We start from the raw sequence: 24959 nt of genomic DNA, 5'->3' as shown, positions 1-24959 counted from the left end.
GTTTGACTCTGGTTCATAGTGCGGGGATCCCAGAGCACACGAACCTGTCTGGTTTGGGATGGCACTGCACTGAGACACGCAGCAGCATGCAGTGTGCTGCAGCCATTGATGTGCCTTCGGTGTGCGGAGCTGGAGCCCGCCTGGAGTAGCACACAGGCAGCTGTCTGGCACTGGGCCCTCAGCGCTCACTGTTCTGCTCTACAGATGTGCTTCTGTCAGGCTGTCATGCTTGTCAGCAGAAGCAGACTAACTGTGCTGAGAGAATGGGATAGGTCATTTTTCTTTCTCATTGTTCTGATACAAATAATGCTGTTTTATATAAACATGTCAACATGGAAATAAATTGCAGAGCAGGAGGCTTTTGAACTGAAGTTTATATCTGCATTGCCATTCCTCTTTCTTGTGAAGAAATAGGAGTTCAATTTCTAATAGAGATGGATGGGATCCCTCTGAAAAGAATTCTCACTCACAGATTCAATTAAAATCCGTCCTTAATCTTATGAAACATAAAATGTTTCAGAAAGATGAATGCAAGAAAAATACTCCCCCCTGAGCTCCTGGTTGGTAGCTGAGTGTCTACGTGAGTAAACTGGATTATGGTAGATGCAGAAAGCATTCCTTCTGAGTTTGTGCCTGGTAAGCTGTGTGTGATTGTTTAACATTAACATGCCTTTCATAGGTAGAGGTACTTAGTCCACTGCTAAGCCTGCATGTCACAGGACCTGTTTAATGTGCCTCATTTGCTTGTTTTGAAATATAGAGGAATCTGTTAGATTCTTATCATTGGTTCTTAGAAATATGTCTTCCAAATGAAAGTTTGTTTTTCTGGTTTCTTGATAGCACTTCTGAAGTCATTTTGCCCATAACCCTGTGAACAGTACAGTTTCTCCCAGTTTCTGTACACTGATTTCTGTGTGTCCTGTTATTTGCTATCTGTTCAAGTGTCACCACTCACTAACCTTTCTCTTTCTGTTGTATAATTCTTTCACTAGCTGCCATAACAAGAAACTGATTATTGGACCCAACTGCATGTTCTTGTCCTTCAGGTCATGCCTTATCTGAGACACATCAGGAAAAATCTAAGTGACTTTCCACTTGGGTTTTCCACAGGAGTGTAGGAAAACTAAATGCAGAACTTAACTCAGAAAATTCCGTCCCGAGTGTATTTATGCCATTTTCTCTATATGCACACATCTATTTATCTTTTTCTTATATAAGATGTTTTTTAATTACTTCTCTGTTTAGGATGTTTACACACACACCTATAGTTTTGTCTCAACGAGGTTGTGTTAGTATTGGTAATGTTACCTTTCTAGTGAGGCACTGCCTGGGAGCAGTCCTCTCTGTGTAGGAAAGAACCAGCAAAGAAATTGTTGGGACGCTGGAGAGCCTTCTTTCTGAAAATTTAGTGTTAGTTAAAAAGTGTTAGCCCATGAATACACCCACACATGCATGTAGTCAAAGCTATCTTTGTGGTCATTTTTAGTAATTTTAGAGAAACCTTTGGTTGTATTACTGAAGGGTATACTAGGGGTGTTTTTTATTATTTGCTGCTCAAACGGTACTCAACCAAATTTGACTGACTTCTGACTTTTTGACTACTAAGTCAGGAGGTAAGAGAACAAAAAAAATGCTAGCATTTAAAATAGCTGTTTAAAATTATACCACTTGTGGTTGGGGCAATGTGAGTTTTGAGTTATATCTCACAGTGACCGTTATGGCTTATTTTGTAACTTTTGTCTTCTGTAAATTATGTGATTACAGATTTATACTCATGGAACGTGTCTGTTATAAACCACGTGGCTGTACATATTCACGTGCGTGTTCATAAACGTGCAGCATGGGGATCGCCATCTTGCATTTATTGTAGACATCAAACATGCACCAAACCTGCATTTCCCTTTGTAGCTTTTGTTGTGTTCCAACACAGACATGGAATGTCGCCTTTTTTGCTGCCACCAGCAGCAAACTACAGATTGGGAAATCCCTAAGTGACAGGGGCAAGTGTAGGTAGAGCTACCGCAGGAGCTGCCCGGTGTGCTCTGTGAGCTGAGCCACATTTTCCCCTCCCATGTGAACTGCTTGGCCTCACGCTGGCTTTCTGTGTTTACTTTTGAAGATCCCACTCTACCGTGCAAAAGTGGGTCACAGGCACAGCTGACGTTGTTGAACATAGAAAAGAAATACACCCTGCTGTTATCTTTGTGATGTAAAAATCTACTTAGGAAAGATTAGTTTAATCTGCTAGAGCTGTCTCTGAGTACTGTGCAGGTGAAAGAAGAGCTATTTTCTTAAAATAAATTGAATTAGTCCTGTGGTGAAAATGTTTGCTGAATGGAGTTCAGTTGTCTGATTGCCTTTCTCAAAGTAGCACTGCTTAAGCACAAGCTGCAGCTTAACAGCAGCACTAGTTTCTCTTGCCATTAATCTGAGCGGACTTCCCTTTGCAGCTTCATGAAGCCCTCAGTTTTTCTGTTAAGGTTCCAGCATAGAGTCTCAGCTGTGGTATGAATACATGTCCAGGAGGGTTATGATCATGCATATACGGAGCTTCTGTGTGGTGGAATCACTAGTGGTGGTGTCTTTAAACACCTAAGTATGAAAATCTTACTAAAAGCAAACAAGCCTCACTGTTCACTCTGCTTTTGTTTTGTTTTTTTTTTTGCTACTGAGTCTGATCATAAGCAGATACACCTTAAAGGCAGTTATGTTTGAGATGTGCAATGCATCATTTAATCCTAATATGTAACGATGCAGAAAATGTTAGTTGAGGTAGGACAGCACTTGCTCTCTGAGTGCACCTCTGGAGATCTTAGTTAGAAAGTGTGTATGGCCAGGTTGTATTTAGCTTACTGTGTTTCTATGTGACTTTGCAGCTGCCTGGTATTTTGGAAGTTCTAGTAAACACTGAATAGAAAGTTTTGGATGACAGGAAGAAACTTTTTCTCAGATAGCTGTGGTGTGAAATGGTTACTTTTGTGTCTTGCTCTCTCTGTTCCTAGAGAGCAATGGTCCATGAAGAATGTTCTGAACTACTTCAACTGGATTGTTTTGCACACAGACATTGCAGGAACAAACCTTCCATGACTTTAATGAAAAGTACATTAACAGCATTTATTTTGTCAGAATAATTTGTGAAAATGGGTGGGGTACTGCATTTCTTATTTGTCTAGAAAGCCTTGAAGATGTTCCTGGTCTCTAGAATGCTGTCTCTAACAGAGAAAATATATTTGTGCCACCCTAATGAAGCAGATGGAGCTTAGAGAAAGCATTGACTTTCCTATGAACTAGGCTTAAAGTAGTGGGTAAGAGTGGTATCTTCTCTAAGACATTATCAGCAGGTGTACAGTTGAAGGAATCTGCTTGAAAAGGTACTGAGACCAGCACCTGCTTGTCATGAAGTTAAACAGTTTAAGAATTCATTGCACATTGAGCTATTCTTAACCTGACAGTAATAATACTGGAGCAAATCTGCTGTGTCAGTACCACTGGAGCTCAGGGGTGCTTTCCCAGCAAAAGCAGAAACATAATGTAGGTAAGAGAAATTCTTGATAGCTTTTGATAATAAGGTGTGATTGATACAGTAAAAACAGGGTAAGAGGACTCTGCTAACAGCTGCTGACTGCTTGGAGAAAAGGAATGTTCTGGGGGCCTCTAGAGTTAAGTGAGAACGAGCAATTGTTTGCTGTTGGCGGCCAGCCAGACTATGAAACCTACTCATTTTTAGGCCCTCCTCCTACCTAACATGAGATGCAATACAAGAAGTATCTCATTCACCTCGTTACTGTCACATCTCCTTTATTATCAGCTGAGAAATAAATACATAGTTCCTAACATAGACACCTTTCTATGATACCAGCTGTAACACTATGATACATGCTATCAGCAGAAATGTCCAGATTGTAAAAGTTGTCACTGTATTTCCCTGCCGAAGGACAAAAGCCAGAAAAAGAAGAAAGAAAAAGACCTTTATTATGACTTAATTGTTTTTTTTTTTACCCCCTGCTTGTTTCTTCTGGTGTTGCTCTAAAGATTTGAAGATAGGATTGAACTTTGAAAAAATTGATTATTTTAATTTATAATCCATTTTATTCCAACTGAATTAAAATGAGCATTTAGCTTTATTGCACTATGCGGTTAAACTAGTGTCAGTGATTGATGTAACTAATTATTTTGCTCGTCTTCTGTCAACAGCGCATATACCTTTTTTCCTGAATACATGCTGCAAATCGGTCTTCTATAGAAATAGCATTCCATAGGATAGAATACTATAGAATATGCTTTATAGTATACTGTAGCATTCAATAGTATTAACTGTTAGAAAAAGATAAAGGAAGAAACCACAAAATAAGTGAATTGTTTTCCTGTGACTTGGGCATTTGTAAGAATCTTCCCACAGTTCAGTAACCGCTGCTGATAGAAATGAATTGTTTTTGTAACCCCTTACACTAAGCCCCCTGGAAGGGGAAAGCAGTGCCTTTAAAAGCAAAAGTAGTCAAATATAGATTTATATGCACTGTGGGTATAAATCACATCCCTTAAATCTGTTATCTTCAGGCAGCAAGTATAAGCCATTCTAAATATTAACAGTGTTGATTTGCATTACCTTCTGAAAAGATGAATGAGCAGTTCATAACTGGGGGGGCTTTTCCAGTCTTAGTAGAGGCATTGGTAATAATAAACTTCATTTTTTTGTAACTGAATTTCTTCTGAGTGCCTGTGCTGTTCCTAATTACAGTTGTTTCAAGCCACCTCTGGTCCTGTGAGCAGAATGCGGTTGCCTTTAAGAATGAAGACAGATCTACACCATGACTAGTCACTTCAGAAGCTGAGCCCATGTGGAGTTCTCAGTGTGTTGCTGCTAGGTACTGTTTTTACTGTGGGTCTCCTACATAAAGTCATTGTAGTGTTTTGTTAAACATAAATTAGTAGAGGTTAAATCCTGACCACACATTCTTATGTTAGTCTTCTTGGGTGATGTACAAGTAGGAAAGTATTTCTGGGGTAGAAATGAGTTACTCCTTATTTATTCTGTCTTGCTACACAATCTGAAATCTATCAGAAAAATATCTAGATTTTCTAGAGCAAGTGTTAACAGACATTCTGTCTGGCAATCCTAATCTCATTTATGGCCTTACACTGCAGTTTTTTTTTTTCTTTTTTGCCAACAGTAGTACTGAAAGTTACAGATTAATACAGGTATGTTATACATTGAAAACAACATAGTGAGCTGACAGACTGTGTACTATGAGAGAATATCTCAGTGAGATAGAAAAAACATATTGGACAGTTCCTTAATGGGCTGAGAGGAAGTAGGGGAGAGGCCAGGCCATTGGCAGAGTACAGATTTTATGGCCTTGATGTGAAGGCTTGTATTTCCTTTCACAGCAGTTATAGAAAGATTGCAGAGTGTCCATCTGGGGTTTAGAGGAGGGTGAGAAACAGACCTGTTTCATTTATATAACTGCAGGATTCATTCTTCAGAACAGCATTGGGTTTGAGAGTCTGAGTGTAATGTGAGTGTGTCAGAGAGCTGACTGACTGCCTGTAGTCTACAGCTCAGCAAAGAGAACTTCAATGGGAACTCCTTAGGAGCTGCAGGTGTGCCGCTTCAGTGGCAACTGCAAGGTGGTCTGCTGGAGCTGTCTGCAGTCAAATATAAGGTGACTTTCAAAGTGAGAGTGTTCGTACAAGGCATCAGCCTGTTCAGATGCAGGATCTGCTGTAGATAGTGTCAGTGCAAGAGTCTTGTCTTGAAGCTCAGCCTTTTTTTTTTTCCAGGACTCTAAACCCTTCCAAAAGTTAATTGCTCATAAATGTTCTGGATTAGGTGAATGTCTGAAGAGTACAATGTATTTTTGTTCAGTTAATGAGTAAAAGAGGAAAAAAGGTGGATGCTCATGTCTAAGTTTTAGATTTTTCCAATTCCAGTCTACACGGAAGAATGAGGTGATCCATCTGAACTGGTTTCCTAGCGTTGTCTCTGAGGAAGCTGGTGAGGGGTCTGGAGCACAAGTCTGGAACAGGACAGGGAACTGGGATTGTTAGTCTAGAAAAGAGGAGGCACAGGGGGGACATTTGAGCTCTCTGCAACTCTCCGTAGGGAGGTGGTGGCAAGGTGAGAGTCAGTCTCTTTTTCCAGGTAACTCACAATAGGACTAGAGGGAATGGGCTCAAGTTGCACTAGAGGAGGAAGCGTATGTCTTGAAACCACTGAACACTGATCTATTTACTTTTTACAACAGAAGTTGTATTTTATAACTAATCTAATTTCCTGTAATGCTGTGGGACTTGAGTCGTTACTGTTGATGGAGTGGCACTGAAAAATCCATGAAACAGTTAACCTACATTATATAGAAAATGCTGCAAGTTATTACCATTAATTTTGCATAGAAGCTTGTAATTCTGTAGACTTGATGTCTTATTGTTCGGTCCCCAATAAGCAACACAGCCAACTATAGCGAAGTTAGATCTCAGACATCCTGCTCCAACCTTCTACATGCTCAGTATATCAGAAGAAATCTTCATATATTTTAGGAACGCTTTATAGTAAGTTTAGTAAGGACTTTTGCCAGCTCTTCTCCCCAGCGCTGTCTTTCTCCTTCCTGGGTGCACGTGAGATGATTTTCTGAAATGATCAGAGAATTATTACTAATTTTTGTGTCAACTAATACTGCCTTGAAAGATTAGGCCAGTATATTCTGTATATCCAAGCCTTGCCTCTTAAAAAAAAGAAAATCTTTCCCACTTAATTTTGCTTGTAAAAAACCCTACTCTAGAACAGTGACAAGAATGTCAACAAACCATCAAATCTAGAGCAGTTTTGTCTGTGCAGGTCTTGACAGAAACTTGGGTGACCTCCAGCGATCAAGTTTATGTCATAGTTTCTGTCATGAGAAAACGCTTTATAATATCTAACTTGCATGTTCTTTTCCACTTACTTCCACTTAATAATCATTCAAAAAGAAACTACTCTCTAATCATTTAAATCCTGCAAGGCAGCTATAAAGTAGGAAGCAGATATAGAGAGCAAATTTAAGAGGTTTCTTTGTTTTAAAACAGGTCCATGTGTCTGGAAGGCATCTATTTCGACTTATATGTCCAATTCTCTTTTTTGTTTCAAAGGTAAAAATTTGTGGTGATTAGAATAGGTCACAAGCCTAGCAGGCAAAGCGTATGATGGTTTAAATTCTGTATATTTTTTTGTTGTTTTTGTTGTGTTGTTTTGTTTTAAATAGCAGCAAAAATAATTTGCCTATATAAAATCAATTCCAAGCTGCACTACTCAGTGCACATTCACAGTGCCTGAATGGAAAGACTAATTGTGTCTTTATCGTAACTATTTCTTAATGTAAAATAATGTCCAGTTGTAAACCTATCTTTGAAAAATCAGTTTGAAAACACTGATTTAATCTGATGACTGATGCAGCAGTTAACTCCCTTCATTACTTACAACTCCAAGATACTAACATTGATTCCAGGTATTGATGATTTTCCATTTGAAAGAAATGCTTTTCCTCTGTCTTGCTTTTTGGCACTGATAAAATGTGTCACAGGAAACAGTCTCCAAACAAAGGAAAGACAAAATATTTTGTGTATAATAGCGTATCAAGTTCAAAATTAAGCGAAGCAGACAATGACAGGAACCAATTTCTATGATAATGTTCTTATTTTAAGATCAGAAAACTGTTATTTTTCTCCGTTGGAATTGTTGGCTGAAGAATGTCGATGCATCCTTTGCTATAGGTTAACCAGGGACAGTTGATACAGAAGAATGAGGTTCCTTAGGCAAATCAGACTTCTACTGTGGAAGAACTGGATTCTTCGAAAAAGACAAAAGGTAATATTTTGTTATAGGATTTCAGCTTTGGACCATTCAGTCCCCTGGGTGAAGTGACTGGTGGTACATCTGTCAGCATATAAAAGTCACAAATTCCTCAACAATGTAAGTCTGGGTCTTGTTTGGTGCAGTTTACCAAGCTGTTGTTTACAAACCAAGCATAGAGAAATATTGTTTGTTTATTTGTTTAAGTAGTACAGCATTCAAGGAGAACAGTTGAGAATAGTAATAGTTTGTTAGGTCAGGAAAATGTGCACTGCTAAACCCAGGGAGATTGATTTCTAATTTTAGATTTGCTTCTCAGACCCAACTGCTCCCAGATGCAAATCTAGTTAGAGGTCCTAATGCTCACAATAAATTGTGTATTTTTAATAGACTTGAATAGCATGATAAACTGAAAGTCAGAAGTATTTCAAATCCTTTCAAATCCTTCTAGGTCTTACGACATGTAGATTAGAGCAGATTGTTCTACAACATTCTACCATATTTAATCCTTTTTTTTTCTTTCCCAAACTTTCCCAAATTTTCTTAGACTCACGGAATTTGACAGTCCACACGTAATGTAAATTACACCAAATATAAGGACCCCTTTGCAAAGCTGGACTGCAATTACAGGTCGCCAGGAGGTTGCCATAGTTTGATTCTCAAATTGAGAAAAACACGCACCCAAAAAAAGGAAACCACGTGTTTCTGATCTTTGAGTGGTTACACTGAGAGAACTGAAAGGCAGTTTTTTTAATTTTTAACAAATGGATCCTTGTCTTCAGTGTTTTCACTGTGTGAATTATTATTTGATTTTAGCGAATCTATCCAGACATTTAATTTGAAATCATTAGTTTCATTTCAGGAATTCTTTTTCTTAATCATATTTTAATTATATTTTTCCTATAGAAGTTTCAAAAATGCTAGCTTTGGAGTTTCTAGGTGCTGCCAGAGTCCCTTTCTGTGGTGATCATTCCTAGCTTTTAAGCACGCTCATTTAATCCACATCAAAGAAATATATTCTCTGTTCTGAAGGGCAAAACAATTTGAGTCAGTAAAAACTATTCTGTTTTTTGAATATATAAACCTACTTGCTGATTTGTTTCAGATTTTTCTTGTGGCTGCCTTCTTTGTCTGAGTGAACAGCAGAAGCAGCTACAGAATGTGTTTTGGGAAAATCAGCCTTGTTTTTGGTAACCATCATGCAGTACCACAAATGGATGCATAGCCAATCTTTTACCAGAGTTCACCATTTACTCTAATTCACGAGAGGAAAGGATTCATTACAGTTAACAAATGATCTGCAGCCGATTTCAGCTCATCAGATTTGTAGTTACATCACTGAGCTTGGTCCGTTGCAGGTCCATGTGGATATTATATGCCTCTGCATATTGCTAGGACTTCTACTCTTTATCTCATGGTTCTTTGGATTTACGGTCTGCTCTCTGTGCCTTCCTAGTGGGTGCTGTGTGACTTCAAGAAAAGAACTACAGGAAAGTATCAGAGGGTCAACAGCTCTCTATCTGTCCTCACACAATGCATTGTTTACCAACTTGAATGAAAGCTTTCCTTTTGCTTTAGCCTTTGGTCCCACCCAAACTAGTTAGCTCAGAGGGAAAGTAATACTGAATTCAAGTCTGAGGATTTTGTGTTTCCTGGGAATGGAGCAAGAGCCACCATCTGAGCAATAACCCATGTTATCTGCAACAAAAACAACTGAGTAATCTTCCCCAGTTCTTATACCTCTTGAGTTTGTTTCCACAGTGCTTGTCCCAGACATCTAATGTAGTGGCTGGCAGTTGGTGCTAATCAGACCCTGCCAATATGTTGGCTATTGAGAACAGTTTCTGACTGTACAGCACGTAGTGGCAGACTTCCTACTCTAATAACTTGGTCATCTGCCCTTTACCGCTAGCAAGATTTTATCAGACTTTAAAAATATGAGGCATGGTAACTTCTTAGGTGATGGGAATTTTTGTTTAAAAACAAACAAACCTTAAGGACAAGGTGTGAAATAGGAAACACTGAAAACTGGTGAAAAGCATTCTACTCTTTTGCCATAGTCATAGCTGGTCTTAATTAAAGCTAGTAGACAGAGTTACAGTGGAAAAAGTAGGACAGCTCCAAAAACCTGTTCTTAGTTATTCTGTGGAGTATCTTTTGCCTTGCATGGCTCAGTCTGAAGAAGAAAAACAAAGAAACAACAAAACCCACATTCGTATGTGATCAATCTTTGTCTCTAATGCTGTATATATTACTGTTACTTATTTGGTATCTCATGGAGGAACCCACATTCTTTGTTTGACTCTGCTGCTGTGTGCATTACTGTTATTTATTTGGTGGCTGATGGTGGAAGTGAGAGGAAAGGAAAGGAGGAAGGGAGAGCTTTCCTACACCTGGCAGGAGTTTGTCCTGGCTCTTGTGGGGTGAGGGAGAAAAGTACCATGCGACTGCACACAGAAAACCCATAGCTGATCCTCACAGCCCAGAGCCCATGTCACAAGATCAAAGGATTGTAGTTTCGAACCTCTGCCAAAACACACAGAGGCGATAGAACTGAAAAAGAGGAGTGGAGGAAACAGCCTGAAAAGCCAGGCAGGATGTTGCTCTGTGGTAAAGTAGTGCCATTGACTTTTTCATCACAGCTAGCAACTGATGTCTAAGAGTATTGAGAGACCTGGGCAATAAAGTGGCCTTGGATGGGCTCTTACGTGTAGTTGAATAAGGTGCTTGATCTTAATGTATACACTTCAGCTAGTATTAGAAAATGAATAATGTTGAAGTGAGTGGTGACAAAAAGAGGCAAAAGTAAAGATTAAGAAATGCAGGGTTTTGTTGAAGTCGTGACCTTTAAGTCCATGCACTATGCCAAAGCCTGCTAATAAAGCAAACTCTGCAAAAGCATGGATGCAATCCCCATTTGCCTTTTGCATCATATCTTATTTTACTGTATTGTTATAGAGACATCCATGTTGTGTAAGAGCTATTTAGATCTATATCGAGTTTACCTGACAGCTTAGTACTACTTATGTCTTTTTATCATGGTCAGCATCCTTAAACACTACTTCAGTAGATGTGCAGAAGCTGCTGAGTTGCTGGCGATGCTTCACCAGGCTCTGATTAAATCCTTGCTATTTCTGGGTCTCCTTTCAAAGTGGTGGAATAGGAAAGGGATGACCATGGGCACATGATGCACTGGGCATTGCTACTGGGCCTCAGCTCTATTCTGTTAGTGACTCTCTGCATGATTTATCTGTAAAATTTGTTTTGAATAGATTTTTTTTTTTTCAGCTTCGTATTCTGGTGGAGATTATATGGCCTCTGTCATTATTTCTTGCCCTGGTCTGGCTGAGGAAAGCTAATCCACTGTATCGCCAGCATGAATGTAAGAATGTTTGAGATGCTTTAATATTCAGTCTTGTGCTAGATAATCTCAGACATAGTGGGTCTGTTTGCCAAGTATTATTCTCTAATCCCAAAAAGACAGACTTTGCTGAAAGTATTTTAGTTATTTATAGCCATGTATTGTGAGAATTCTGAGGGAAAGAAAAGCTCAAGTCTTCCTAAGATACTTTATGGTTGGATTTAACATGAAGTCTCAAGATGCTATCAAGTTGTAGATAGTTATAATTTTGTTGTTGAGAAATTTCCTAACTATTGATTAAAAAAAAAGGAGAGAATAACAATAAAAATAATCTTACTGCTTATATCAGTGACTTTCAGAAGCTTTTATGTGTAGACACTGATATAAATCTTCAAGTGCAAGTGTGAACCCTAGTGAACCAAAGATGAATTTTATGCAGTGGGCTGGGTCTCTTTTGTGGTATGCAGAGCAAAGACTTCAGACCACATTTGTACTGAAAGGCCAAGAATACTGATTATTGCTTTGCTGGTCGTCTTGACTCCCTTTTTTATTTGTTACTGCTTACATGTACTTTAGTGTGAAGAGCATCCTAGCTCGGAGAAGTCAGATAAGATGTAATTTTGCTTATCAGACAGGGAGTCAGCATGCTGGTTAGGATACGGACTACACAATTGCTTGATTCGAGATATACCAGGTATTTAGCTTGCTTGTTTGTGAACGTATTATATGAAAAATATTTCAAATCATTCAGCTTTTCACTGTCTCTATTGATGCAAAAAGTTGTTCTGTTGCTTGTCTCCTTGAAAGCTGAATTATAGCCCACTGTGGATTACTCTTGAAAATCCTATACAAATAATTCATCTTTTTTCTTAGTAAAAGAGCCTGTAAAAGTGTTAAGGTTCACGCAGACTGTATTAGAAAAGACGTGTAATTTTTTGTTTCCATACTCCAGGTCACTTCCCAAACAAGGCAATGCCATCTGCGGGAACACTGCCATGGTTACATGGCATCTTCTGTAACATGAACAACCCTTGTTTCCACAGCCCAACCCGTGGAGAGGGCCCAGGTGTTGTGTCCAACTACAACAATTCCATGTAAGCAGAGCTCTGTGTTTAAGATGGACATTGCTGTAATGCAGGCTTGCTAGGCAATTGCTGATAGCTTGCCCTTGGCACCTTTTGGCACATAATGGGTGATATGGGGAGAAAGAGTGAAGTACCTTCATCCTGTTCAGATTGGTCCTTTGGTGTGCTGAGGATAGTGTATAGAACTGTTCTGTGTTGCAAGCAAAAGAGGAAAGGGGAGCATTTAAGACAACAAGATGCAACTACTGAAAGGCAAAAAAAATCAGTTCTAGCAAGTCAGTTTTATTCCAACAGTGATCAGCAGTGTCAGAATAGAGCTCATAATGACAGGTTGATGCCTTTCTCAAATGAGCTCAGTTGCACTAGTCTCTACAGAACATGTATTCATATGATAAAATCATCTTTTTCTATTGCCTACTCTTTGTTGACTGTTTTAAGATTAATTTTTTAGTGAGTATGAAATCTGTAAGCTTTCTTTTCTCATGAGTTAAGCTGTTCCCTCTGAATGGGGGCTCTGATGAAGTGGTAGTAAGAGAAAATCTGCACTACTGCTTCTCATATAGCACCTTTTCTGGCTATATATTTATGATACTTTAACCAGCGTAGTAACTTTCAGATACTAATCTTATTAACAAGATTTAATTCCATGGCTTGACGTTAACTTAGATTTTGATGTTTTGTTCCTACTGAACATTATTTAAAATAATCAGCTGAGCTTTTCTTTAGTCACACCATGAATTTAAAGGGTTCTGTTTTATATATATTTCTGCCTTTTCCTAGTTGCTTATTACAGAGTGAACAATCCCTTTGTGAGTCAGAGTAAATTCAGCGCATTGCAGAGGAAGCAAATACATTGTGTTTTCTGAAAGAATTTTGTCCTTCCTGTTTGCTATTTCCTGTAAGTTAAAATAAGTCATGTGGACTGAAACTTACCTTTCCTTATATGGAAACCATAATTGTTAAAGAGATGCAGAGCTTCTTAACAGGTATTTGCTCAAATTTGATGTCAGTTTTACTGCAGAAGGAAAAGAAGCCTTTAACATTTCAATTCCTAGATGTGCTTAGCCACCTCGTCTGCTAATAAGACGTCATTCATACTTGTTTATAAACGCAGGACCTGACTGCATCCTTGCTTTAAATGTATGTCTTAACCCAGATCAATCAGTGATCAGCTGCCTCTGGTAAAATTTGGGCACTGCTGTTTTCCACTTCTCCTAGAAGAAATGATTTGAAAGTACTTCAAAGTCACTATCATCGCATTAGAAGGGTTTGCGTTGAGAGAGGGAGGAGGATTCTTTACCTGGTGATTCCAGTCACTTATCCAGCTGAGAAGGCCTGAGTGGACTGTTCAACTGCCAAAGCTGATCTTTAGTCATAACCAGAGCAGATTTGCACTGCAGATGTGGAGTGCTGTATGGGAAAGATCCTGTTTCCCCAGAAATGTGTGGTAGTGGAAGTGTGTGAGAGGCCAGCCTTCTGCCACACAAGTATCCAACTGAAATTACTTTGTTGTCACCAGAAAATTGAGTTTCAGGGATGAAGATAAATTAACCTTTTCTCCTCATTCCTACCACAGAGAAAGTCAAATTTGAAAATTTATGTGTGGTGTCCTTGTCATCAGTCTTAAATTATCATTGGTTTCCTATTTCTTCTTACAGTCTTGCAAGAGTATATAAAGATGCTCAAGAACTCTTACTGGAAGCCCCTGAAATCCGTGACCTTGGCAGAGTCTGGGAAGAACTGATCATTATGACTCAGTTTATGGAAACAATGAGAACAAACCCTGAAAGAATTGCAGGTAATTGTTTCCTTTATGTCCTTCGGACTATTGAGTTTTAGAAATCCATCTAGTAATTACTATGCAGGGACTAACAACAATACAGTGTCTCACACTTGACGAAGGTAAGCTAAAATTCATTAACTAGTGGCATATAAAAAACATTTGAGAGAGAATTGTCTGGCTTCATTCTGCAACAAGCTTCCTTAAGTAACTGTAAACAAAACTCAAAACACAAAAACATGGATATTTCACCACCCAAAGCAAAACACGGATGAAGAGATTACACTAATTGTTATTACAGTAGAGGCAAAAGCAGTAAGAAAGCATCACTGGAAGATACGGAGGAATTAAAAGCCAGAATAAATAACAAAGGGGTAAACCAGAGAAGAGTTAGACAGATTTTCGATTTGAAACAAGTTTGCAACAGTGATTAAGAATACACTTTGCTTGTTTTGATTATACATTTAAAGAGAAAAGACACTGTACGCTTGCATTATTTGCAATTCCTTTCACTTAAAGACTCCATTGATTTTTACTCAAAGTAACATACCAAACTCAAAACACTGTCCTGGGAAAAATAGAAAAAGGGCCACGAATACCATGGTCTTTAAATAAGTAATTTGAAGATATATTCATAAAACTGACAACACAAAAATGAACTGCCTTTGAGAACTGATCTGTCCCATTTTCAAGTCCTGTGCCACAGGAGTAATATTAAAATCAAATATTGTCACTTGGCGTATGTTTTTAATAAGATGCCTATAACTCATCACGTACACTTGCTCCGCTATCTCATCAGGAATTTCTCATTAGAAGTAAGAAAAGGCCCAATCCTTGTATGTAACGCTGGGAAAATCAAACTGCAAACAAGAACCTGAGTATAATCTGAAGCATGGTTTTTACATGGCTGCAGAAACTAAAACTGCCTGTATAGGGAAAAGGAAAAACATGGAGCATCGATGGCTTTGCAGTATATTGATAAGGGATCACACCCCATGGATTGGGGGGATTGCCTTTGCATTATGTATCTACTTAGCAAAAGTAAAACAGAGCACATTGCACCCAAGTCCTGTGAAACACAATGTTGATGCTGTTCTGGAATCTGTTTTTAATATGTGTAATTAAAAAGATTTTTTTTAATGTTCTACTTCATAAAGCAAAGTAACTAGGTCAGTTCTGGAGCTATAGTAATGAAATGTGAATAGCCACTTTTATCTGCATGGAAAACGGTACTGTGGAATTAAATATTTATGGTCTGTGTGTGTTTTCTACCACTGCCTGTAAAAATCCTTAACAGAATATTACAGTTGCAGTGCTGAAAAATGAAAAATTACAAAATGCCAGAACCAAGACTGCTCCTATTCTGGATTTGTTGAAGCAGATCCACCTCTTGAATCCTTCCTTCCTGTCCCACTCTCCCCCATCTCGGCAGCATTATTCTTCCTCCATTATGCCTAGGTTCCAGGAAAGACATCAGAGAAAATACAGGAGACAGTCACTTGATAATGTTTTCAGTGTTTACTGCTTGAAGGAATACATGGAGGAGCGATTGAAGAAGCTCCACGATGTTTCTGCCATCCCAGGGCAAAATGTGCTTAATGTAGGTCACACTGTGAAAGTTAGTTGTCAGACTCTAGCAAGACTCTACTGAGCTCTCATGAAGACAGGCATTCAGCAGGAAATCTGTGCTTGTTTATGCAGAGATGACCAAAGCTGCATTCCCCTTGTCAGTGTGATTTATGTTGTTCCCAACAGTTTCAAATTCTTGTTCTAAAGACAGGAAGAACAACCAACAGGTTTTCAAGCATTCTTTACCAAAATCAGGTGGTACTTGATGAACTACCTTTAGCAAAAGCTGTACTACTCAACAGACATGAGCTACATTCACTTTCCAAGCTTCTGTTTGAACCATACTGAGGCAGAATTCATGGTGAAACTGATTTGTAGCAGAGAAAAGTTAAACAAGACTGGCACTGGTTAAGCACAGCAGTATTTTGAATGTTGTTACAGTGCACACTGTTGCAGATGGGATTAGGAAAACTTGATGCTTTTTTTAATGTATATTTTGATTTAACAGTGAACAGCCTTTATTTGCTTGAAGATTTGGTGGCCTTTAGTTTAATAGTCACTACTAATTTATAGTCACATACTGATTTAGTATGGCTGTTGAACTGTAAAACATTTACATTTTTCAAAGGAAAAGAAATTTTGCTTGTGAAAAATTTTCAAGGGGCTGTTTTTGCAGAAAGCATAGAATTGGTTAAATAGATAAAATTATCAACAGCAGGTGATAAACTAGTGGAAGTGTTAATTATTTACAGAGGGCACAGCAGAAGGCACTGTAACTAACAACAGTAGCATGCTTCAATCTGAACATGTAAAATAAAGCATTACCTCAGAAAAAAGGCAGAGAGTTTCAAATGTATAGGGGTGCTATCAATACTTCTATTTCTGAACTCCTACTCTGGGGCATCTTTGAGAAATCAGATGTGGAGTGTTTTCTGGCAAACATTCCCTAACAAAATATTAAAATAATTTTGAATTTCAAAAATAGTTTTGGACACCATTAGTCACTGATAAGCTTGTGAACCAAAGCACATAATTTTTGCAGGTTTAAGCTAGGGTTTGAGATATTCTTTATCTTTTTTTATCTGGCATTTCTCTTATTTCTTTACTCTTTTCTTTATCCAGGAAGAGGAATAAGAATTCTAGACATTTTGAAAGATGGGGAGACTCTCACTTCCTTCTTATTGGAAAATGTTGGCCTCCCAGATGCAGTCGTTTTCCAGCTTGTTAATGCTCAAGTGCGCCCTGAACAGGTGGGTGGAGTACAAAAGCTACCAAATTGTTACCTGCCTGGGGTGCAGCCTCTTGAGTTGTACACACACAGCTTCTGTGCGGACTTCACACTCTTATCTGCTTTAGTGGCTGCACGTTTTTTATGTGTCTAGAAGGGGTTTTTGTGTTGATAGTTTTAAACTAAAGGAGGGAAGATTTAGATTTGATGTCAGGTGAAGTTTTTCACTGAGAGGGTGTTGTGCTGGAATAGGTTTCCAGGAGAAGTTGTGGCCCCTGAAGGTGTTCAAGGTGTTCAAGGCCAGACTGGGGCCTTGGCAACCTGATCTAGTACTTGATTGGCTAACCCTGCCTGCGCAGGGAAGCTGGAACTTGATGATCCTTGGGGTCCATTCCAACCCAAACTATTCTGTGATTCTCTGGATATTTTGAGTATGCACTGAATAGAGGTATTTGGTTTGATGGTGTTATTGCTCTTGAACAACTAAACATTAAGAAATGGTACTGGCGGGCAATGCATGTGTCCTTGTGATTAAAGACTTCTCTCAAAAGCATAAGGTATCAGTTCAGCTTTTTGGGACAAGAGCTCTGATGATTAACAACAGAAAACAATTTTCAGGTTCTTAACATCTAAAATCTCTGCCCCAGTGTCAGGCAAGTAACAGGTTGGCCTTATGTGTGGAAATGTAAAAGCAGACCCAATTTTTTAGATTCCAGCTGAATAACATACTCACTCAGAAAATTCACAGTGAAAAACTGAAGGTCAGATCACTCCTGAAATTTCTAAATGGTGGTCTGTGTTTGACCAAGTCCAGGCAGTCTCTGCAACTGCACGTACTGGTATGTGGGAGCTGAGGGGAATGTTGTGTTAGTGAATGAATGTTGCTGAATCAGAGGTCTGGATCTATTTCTACAGTTTGTGTGTGGGCAGAATCAAGTGAATAACTGAGGCTCAGAACTCAATTCTTTTTTACCATCACATAAAACACAAATGCTGGAACTGTGTGCAGCCATAAAGGAATGAGATTAGTGAGCTTGCATTCAGTGACTTTTGTGCCCCACAGATTCCAGATAGTTTGACTGTTTGCCAGATTACTTATCTTCTGTGTTCTTGATTAGTACTAGAGGAAACTCTCACCACTCCCCACTTTGTAATGAAGCAATACCACAAGAGCATACTATAGCCAGCAGTGTCATTTGATACATCCAACTTGTTTTTACACCTTTGTATCAGCAGAAATGGTAGAAAATTGTTTGCTTGCAGCTTGTTTCCTTTTTCCTCTCTGTTTCCTGAGTCAGAATTGTGCTGCACCAGGAGAACTGTATGCTTTTGTGTTAGGCTATATTAGCTGCCCAATGGCCTTCATTCATCTGTTGTTAAAAACACTTTGGCTGCTAATGAATGCAGAACTGATGATATTGCAGCACCATCTCCAAAAGTATGCTTGAGGCCTGCTGGAGTATAATGTCCTGCTGTATCCTCAGTTCTGATGTAGAAGTAAATGTAGGTTTTTTTTTTATACTGGGAATTGCAAACAATTAAACATCAGTTAGAAATGAAGCTGGAGGAAATCTGGGATTAAACACCACTTTTACTGTTTTGTGTGATGTTTAATTGTTACCAGTTATCACAGGGGTACAAGTAAATAACCTTTCTTTTTTCTGTGTTTAGTCCTCCTCAGTTATGTTAATGTCACAGTTTCCTTACTTCACATATCAAAGCAAGGTTCCCAGGTTGCCTCCCTGTGCAGCTCAGCTGTACTGCAGTTCACATTCGATGGTAAGGACAATGGCAAGTCAGACATGCACAGTTAAGAGATGTTCTCTTCACATGTACCTTTCCAGAACTGTAATGACTGCAGAAATAGTCTTTCACTGACTTTAGGTCAGTTAAATTTAAATGTTAAAGTTTGTAGCAGGAGTGAGTTGTTTAGGAAGTTTCTTTTGCAAGCCAGACTCAACCTATCAGTTGGTCTTTTGCATTCTGCCTCCCTTTAACTTGTGTTAACAATGCAGCATTAATGTCCTGTTTGTGTCACTCTTGTCACAAGCCTTGGCTTTGCTGTAAAGCCAGTCTCACTTTCTTAGTAGTACTTGCACTTGCAGATTCACCCGTAGGTGAAATTGTGTGGTGAAAAGACACTGAGGACACACTGTTGATTTGTCATTTAATTTTTAAAAATTCGTAATCTATTAAGTAGAGTATCACTGAATGACATAAAGTGCTTGCCATGCCATGCCTAATTATAGCAGGACATTCCCTTGCAAGGGGAATGCCTGTGCTGACTGGACTGATAATTTAGGTTGTACGTATTCTCAAAGACCACACAATGGTGAAAAGGATGACAAGACTGATGGGGGTTAATTGGTTTAATTACTGCTGTGTATTTAAATTCTGGGGTCCTGTATTTTAAAGTTGTATTATGTTAGAACTCTTTGAGGATTTTTTGGTGTACTTGTGCTCAAACTCCCTAGGGCAAGTAGAATAGATTGTGCTAATATACGTAGTGATGATAGGGACAGTACCTGTCAGGTATGTTACTAGAAATTTGCATGTCTTTATTTGCATTGTCATTATACACAATCTGTGTGTAATTCAGACTATAAAAATTATATCTGTAAGTCTGTGGTTGTCCTGAACGTGGTAGGGCCTGGAGTCATCATGGTGTTGTGAACTTTTTTGCATACAATTTGTACTGTGGAAGAGATGGACAGAGGATGGGAACATAAGTTTAGGGACAATTTCCAGTGCTATGTTTTATTATATTATTACATATTCTGTTCATTATAAAGCAAGCAGAACTGAATTGTAGACTTCCAAACATATTCTGTTACAACAATAAAAATTCCAGGTATACTGATTTCTGTGCAGTTACTCTTTATTTACATTGGTTTAACTATAAACTTAACTTCTCCCACTCATTAAACACTACAGAAATTTTTTTAATTTTCTGTTCCATGTTTACATTAGAAGCTGAAATAATTAGGTTGGGTGTGGTTTAATGTAAAATGACTTGTAGTGCCTGGCTGTCTGCCTGTACACAGTGGCGGTGAATAATGGCTGTGGGGAAGCATTAGGGTGGGAATAATCATAACTGAAACAAAATAGTGAAGGAAATCAAGCTTGGGAATTATTGGAATTACTTTTTTCTTTTAGGTTAGATGATAACAAAACTATAACCTGGCTAAACAAAAATTAGGGTTTTATGGCACATTTGGTTAGTTCTGGGGAAGTACTTTCAAGCAAGCAAAAGCTTAACCAGAAGAATGGGTGGCATAGCATGGCCTCAGGCATGCTTAAATGACAGGAAGTAAATAAAACTCATAAAGTATGCAATGAAAGTAGGAATCTCTAGTGAGAAGAAGAAAAACTTGTCTGAAGGTGAGGTGATCTAGCATACCATCAAGTGGAGACTGTTGATGAGTTAGTGCTTAAGCTGACCACGTCCTCCTGTCAATTGTGAAAATATTAGTAGATGATGATATCAGATGTCCATTTTTGTTAAATCTCTAATTGTTCTTGCACAATCTGAAGATTTCACAAAAATAAATAGTAAATGAGGCTCTGTTTTTGATTGCAGTTTGCTTATGGAGTACCGAACTTGACTCTGAAGGACATTGCTTGTAGTCAGATGCTCTTGGACCGCTTTATTATCTTCAGCAGCCGAAGAGGCCTCCCTTCCGTTCACAAGGCTATGTGTGCTCTCTCCCAGGAAAGCCTACAGAGAGTAGAAGATGCCTTGTATGCAAATGTTGATTTCTTTAAACTATTTCAGTTGGTAAGTATTAACACAATGATCCTGCCTTATGTGGTAGTTCTTCAGCTGATACTTCATTGAACTTTGTAGTGCATCACCAGTGTTTTAAGTGGTCTTTGTTCACTTGTCACTACAAATGTGAAGTTATGGATGTGGGATTATTAACCTACCATCAGCTGGAGCAGTAGACAGTTTGAAATATACTTAGGAGATAACAGAAATTCAGCATACAATGTAAAAGAATCAAATAACATTTTAAAATCAGTGTTTGGTATCTGACCATCCCAGTCTGTGTAACAGAACAGGATGCAGCAAGACCTACCCAGTCCTTGCTGGGAATCTGAAATAACACCAGCTATTTCATCCTGTCTTCTCCATCCAGCATGGCAGGACTTTACTCTGAAGTCAAAGCCATGGCACAATTTGAATTAAGATACCTATACAGAGTGTATAGTTACACAGTTCAGAAGAAATCTTTTTAGGGGCTTATCTGATAAATTTTACAGTTGAGCTATTGAAAAGTCTAGCTATTTTTTTTATAGTATATCAGAAATAAATGCCTGCAAAAACTTCAGTGTGCTAACCCAAAATTTATTTAATTATTTAGACAGCAGATAAAGAGTGATGCAGTGATGCAAGCCAAGTAGTATATGACAGCATGCTATGGGATCACCTGTTTCTTAGAAAGCTAGTAATAACTAAAGTGTAAATGTCTGGCAGCAAGGCTGTTTGGTTGATCTGCAGGATCCTAGAGAATCAGTGGTTTCTTCCAGATCTAACAGACAGCAAGAACCAATCTCCAAAATCAGGAGCTCTTGCAGATATTACCAGCTATTTCTCCTCAGTGGTTAGCAGGGGCTCCTGAATCACAATACTTGCCAAATTCCAAAGCTAACAGGAGTTTTTATATCTCACTGGAGGAGTGGTGTCTGAGAAGCAGCTTCTCATAAATGGCTGCTCCTTTATTCCTTATTAATTTCTGCACCAATACTTACCAAGCTATACTTTCAATGGTTTGTGACTCCTTCAGCCTCATATAAGACCACTCACTCAACATGGTGTGTGAGTGTACATATGGGTAATGGCTTTGTGAACCAACAAAATTCTCAAGACAGAGTTCCAAATAACTCACTGAACTAGAGATGCCATTTGAATTTTCTTCTCTTACCATATTAGCAATTGTCATTTAGAAACTATTTAAAACTTATCTGTATATTGATTATGTATTCATAGCTTCCCACTGTGTTGGACAGAAATTCACCAGGTGCTGACCTCAAGTCCTGGGGGAGGGTGCTATCTAATGTCTCCCAATCAGTACAAAAGGTAAGTGGTCTAATAATAGATGGCATCACTTTTCTGGGTAGTGTGTATTTCTTTATCATAGAATCATAGATCTTTTGTTCTGCTTTTTTTCCATTACCTACATTATCAGAAAGAAAACAATTATTTGGGAAAAGATGCTTTCTTAGAAGTTCATTCCTCCCTCATTACAAAATAAACAGGGGCATAAGCATTAGCAATTATGAAGCATATTGATTTCTTCAGAATAGGCATGACAGAACAAGAACTGAAAATGGTGCCTGTAACCAGCACAAAGTTGATGAAAGACTCAGATTCTGACTGCATCTAGACTATACCAGTCTTTGCACAGTGGAGACCTCTCCAAATACTTTCTTCCTTTGAAGGTTGCAATTAACAGAGAAATCTTGTTTTACTGCAGCTAGCCAGGAAGAGAAGTGTTCAGGACCTTTTAATGGTTTTGCAACCATTTGTACAAGATGGAATACCAGAATCCTTAGGCCAGTTGGTGAGCTCCCTTTCTGATCTTTTCTGTGGCTACCCAGAAGGAGGTGGATCCAGAGTGCTTTCCTTCAACTGGTATGAAGATAACAACTACAAAGCTTTCCTGGGGATTGATTCCACAAAGAAATCTGTTTATCTTTATGATAATACAACCAGTAAGTTTTTCCACCAAACTGTGATAGGTAATTTAGACACATGCAATGTATGATACAATACCACTATGGTTTTTGTAAAATAACATTTTAAAGCAGTTGGTTTGAGAAACTAGACAAAGATTAAATAATTTTACTTTCAGTTGTAACAGGAGAGAAATCAAAGTGGAACCAATTTTATTTTTTCTACTGTTAATTATTTTATCTCTTTCTTGTCCTCTTTTATATTCCATTTATCTTTTTTTTCTATATTGAATTCACCCACTATTTTTGTTATACCAACAGTCATATCATAGAAAGCATTAGATTTGTCTGGGTTTTTTTTGGTATAATTGATATGTTTGCATGGTTGCAGACTACAGGTGAGCATTTTGTCTGCAAACACAATTCTAAATGCCACCGTCTGTGTTGATACTTGGCTCTACTTATGCCTGAACCTTCACAAGACCAGTAGAAGACACAGTACTTCCATTTCCTTAGCCAGGGAATAGAGCAGTTACATTCTGACTAACTAATTCATAATGCAGAACATAAAAATGCTTAGTTTGAAGTTCATTGTAGGATCAATTTCTGAACTGCTGAATCTACAGTCCTTCAGTTTATCCTGTGTAAGAACAGGAGAAAGAAAAGTTTCATATCAGTATCACATACCATAGTAAGGAGTGAAGTCATCAGACTGCCTAGAGAGATCTGAGCTGTCTACTGTCCTTCCATTAGAAATACCTTATTTATCGTAACAATTTTTAAATGAGTAAGTGTTGAGCTCAGTGGTCCTTGTATTTAGATCCCTTCTGACTCAGGATATTCTGTGATGCTATGAAATTTGTTTGTTTGCTCTTCTGTATTCTCTGGTGTCTACTCTGCAACTCTAAAATCTACTTAACAGTTTTTTTCATTTTTTTAGAAGTTCTGCATTACAGAATGTGCTTATCCTATTCAGTTTCATAATACTTATAGCTGTCCATATTGCAGCAAAAAGCTCTGCAGGATGTTATGTGTGGTAAGATTTAAGGAAGGTTACATAAAGACTATTTGTCTTTCTGTCTTTAGCACCTTTCTGCAATGAGTTGATTCAGAACTTGGAATCAAACCCTTTAACCAAAATAGCCTGGAGTACTGTGAAGCCCCTGCTGATGGGAAAAATCCTCTTTGCTCCCGATTCACCTTCTGTACAGCAAATCATAAAAAATGTAAGGAATTCTAAAATATACAAATGTGTCTTTCTAAAAAATTGCATTTTAAGAAGCATACTTTGAAAAACAGTCATCCTAATCAGATTTTCTTCTTGGGATTCCCTTTGTTCTGAGGGTCATTAGAAGAGGACTGGTTGCATTTAGTTAAAAAAAACAAAAAACAACAAAAAAAAAACCACAGGAGATAAATCTTCACTAATTCATCATGCCTTGGCCTGAACTACTTTTTCCAGCTCAAGTAGCCTTTTTATGGCTTCTTCTTATATTTACACTGGTAGAAATAGTGATATTCATATTTATGTAGATAGCTCTGAAAGTAATATCTCCTAGTTGTTTCCATGTAAACTGCAACAAATTCTAAGAGCACAAAACCACTATTTGATAGAGTAAATTCTCAGCTGCAAAATGCTGCTTTTCAACACAGTCATTGCCGTTAGCTGACTTGTGCAGATGAGCTGATTGAGATGCTCTTCATTCTATGGTGTAACATCTGCACATAGCTTTCTGGAACGTGGCTTCTCTTTCATGTCACTGTCACCCCTGCTAAAACTTACTATCCACCAACTTACTGAGCTGACATCCACTGTTCAATCTCCATAAACATTCCGTAAGTGACAGTGAACGTCAGTGGGCACAGTTTTGTCTACACGGTGACACGCTTTTGCTTCATACAGGCTTCCATGTCAGACACCATTCTATCAGACCACCTCTCTTCTGCTATCTGTTGCACAGCAACAAAATGTAACAGAACATTGTGGGAATGTCCAACCTCTACTGCCATACCACCACCATCTCTCTCCTTACATCATGGGCCAACATAATAACAGGAGGCATTACTTTTGGAGTACCTCTCGTATTTTACAGATGTAGGAACATCAGCAGTTCTGTGCTAGAAGAATTTTAATAAGGCATCTTTAAGGCTTGGATAGGCTCATTGAGATCTGACACTGAGCAATTGTAGTCCACTAGCAACATTAAGGTTTAATGATATGTAGATAGAAGGAATTAATAATTTGGACTTCATGAAATTAGGATCCTGGATTAATATTAGTGTATAAGAAATCACACTTCTGCTATCTTAAAAATACTGTATGTTTGGTGCAAAGGAAAGTGAGCTGAAAAAGAGGTAAACTGGCAAGAAGTTGCTCCAAGCTTGGCCTAAAGATACTTTCTCAGTGTTGGATTGTAGTTTTATCTTCCTTTCTG

The 24959-nt window shown here is 38.3% G+C and overlaps 1 protein-coding gene across 1 annotated transcript in view; it reads left to right on the top strand.

Moving 5' to 3' along the window:
* Positions 1–7774: 7774 nt before the first annotated feature.
* ABCA4 (ATP binding cassette subfamily A member 4) overlaps positions 7775–24959 on the top strand; it is a 69176-nt gene continuing 51991 nt past the window's right edge. The window contains exons 1-9 of the mRNA XM_065741853.1: positions 7775–7840; positions 11114–11207; positions 12139–12280; positions 13930–14069; positions 16743–16870; positions 20429–20626; positions 21839–21928; positions 22326–22563; positions 23611–23750. Coding sequence (XP_065597925.1) covers positions 7775–7840; positions 11114–11207; positions 12139–12280; positions 13930–14069; positions 16743–16870; positions 20429–20626; positions 21839–21928; positions 22326–22563; positions 23611–23750 — 1236 coding nt within the window. The remainder of the gene's footprint in view (positions 7841–11113; positions 11208–12138; positions 12281–13929; positions 14070–16742; positions 16871–20428; positions 20627–21838; positions 21929–22325; positions 22564–23610; positions 23751–24959) is intronic.

Source organism: Cyrtonyx montezumae, unplaced genomic scaffold (assembly GCF_038088225.1).
Source record: "Cyrtonyx montezumae isolate F1298 unplaced genomic scaffold, pur_monq_1.0 scaffold_1, whole genome shotgun sequence".
NCBI lineage: Eukaryota > Metazoa > Chordata > Aves > Galliformes > Odontophoridae > Cyrtonyx > Cyrtonyx montezumae.
Note: the sequence above shows the minus strand (reverse complement) of the source record. Positions and strands in the feature narration are given on the sequence as shown.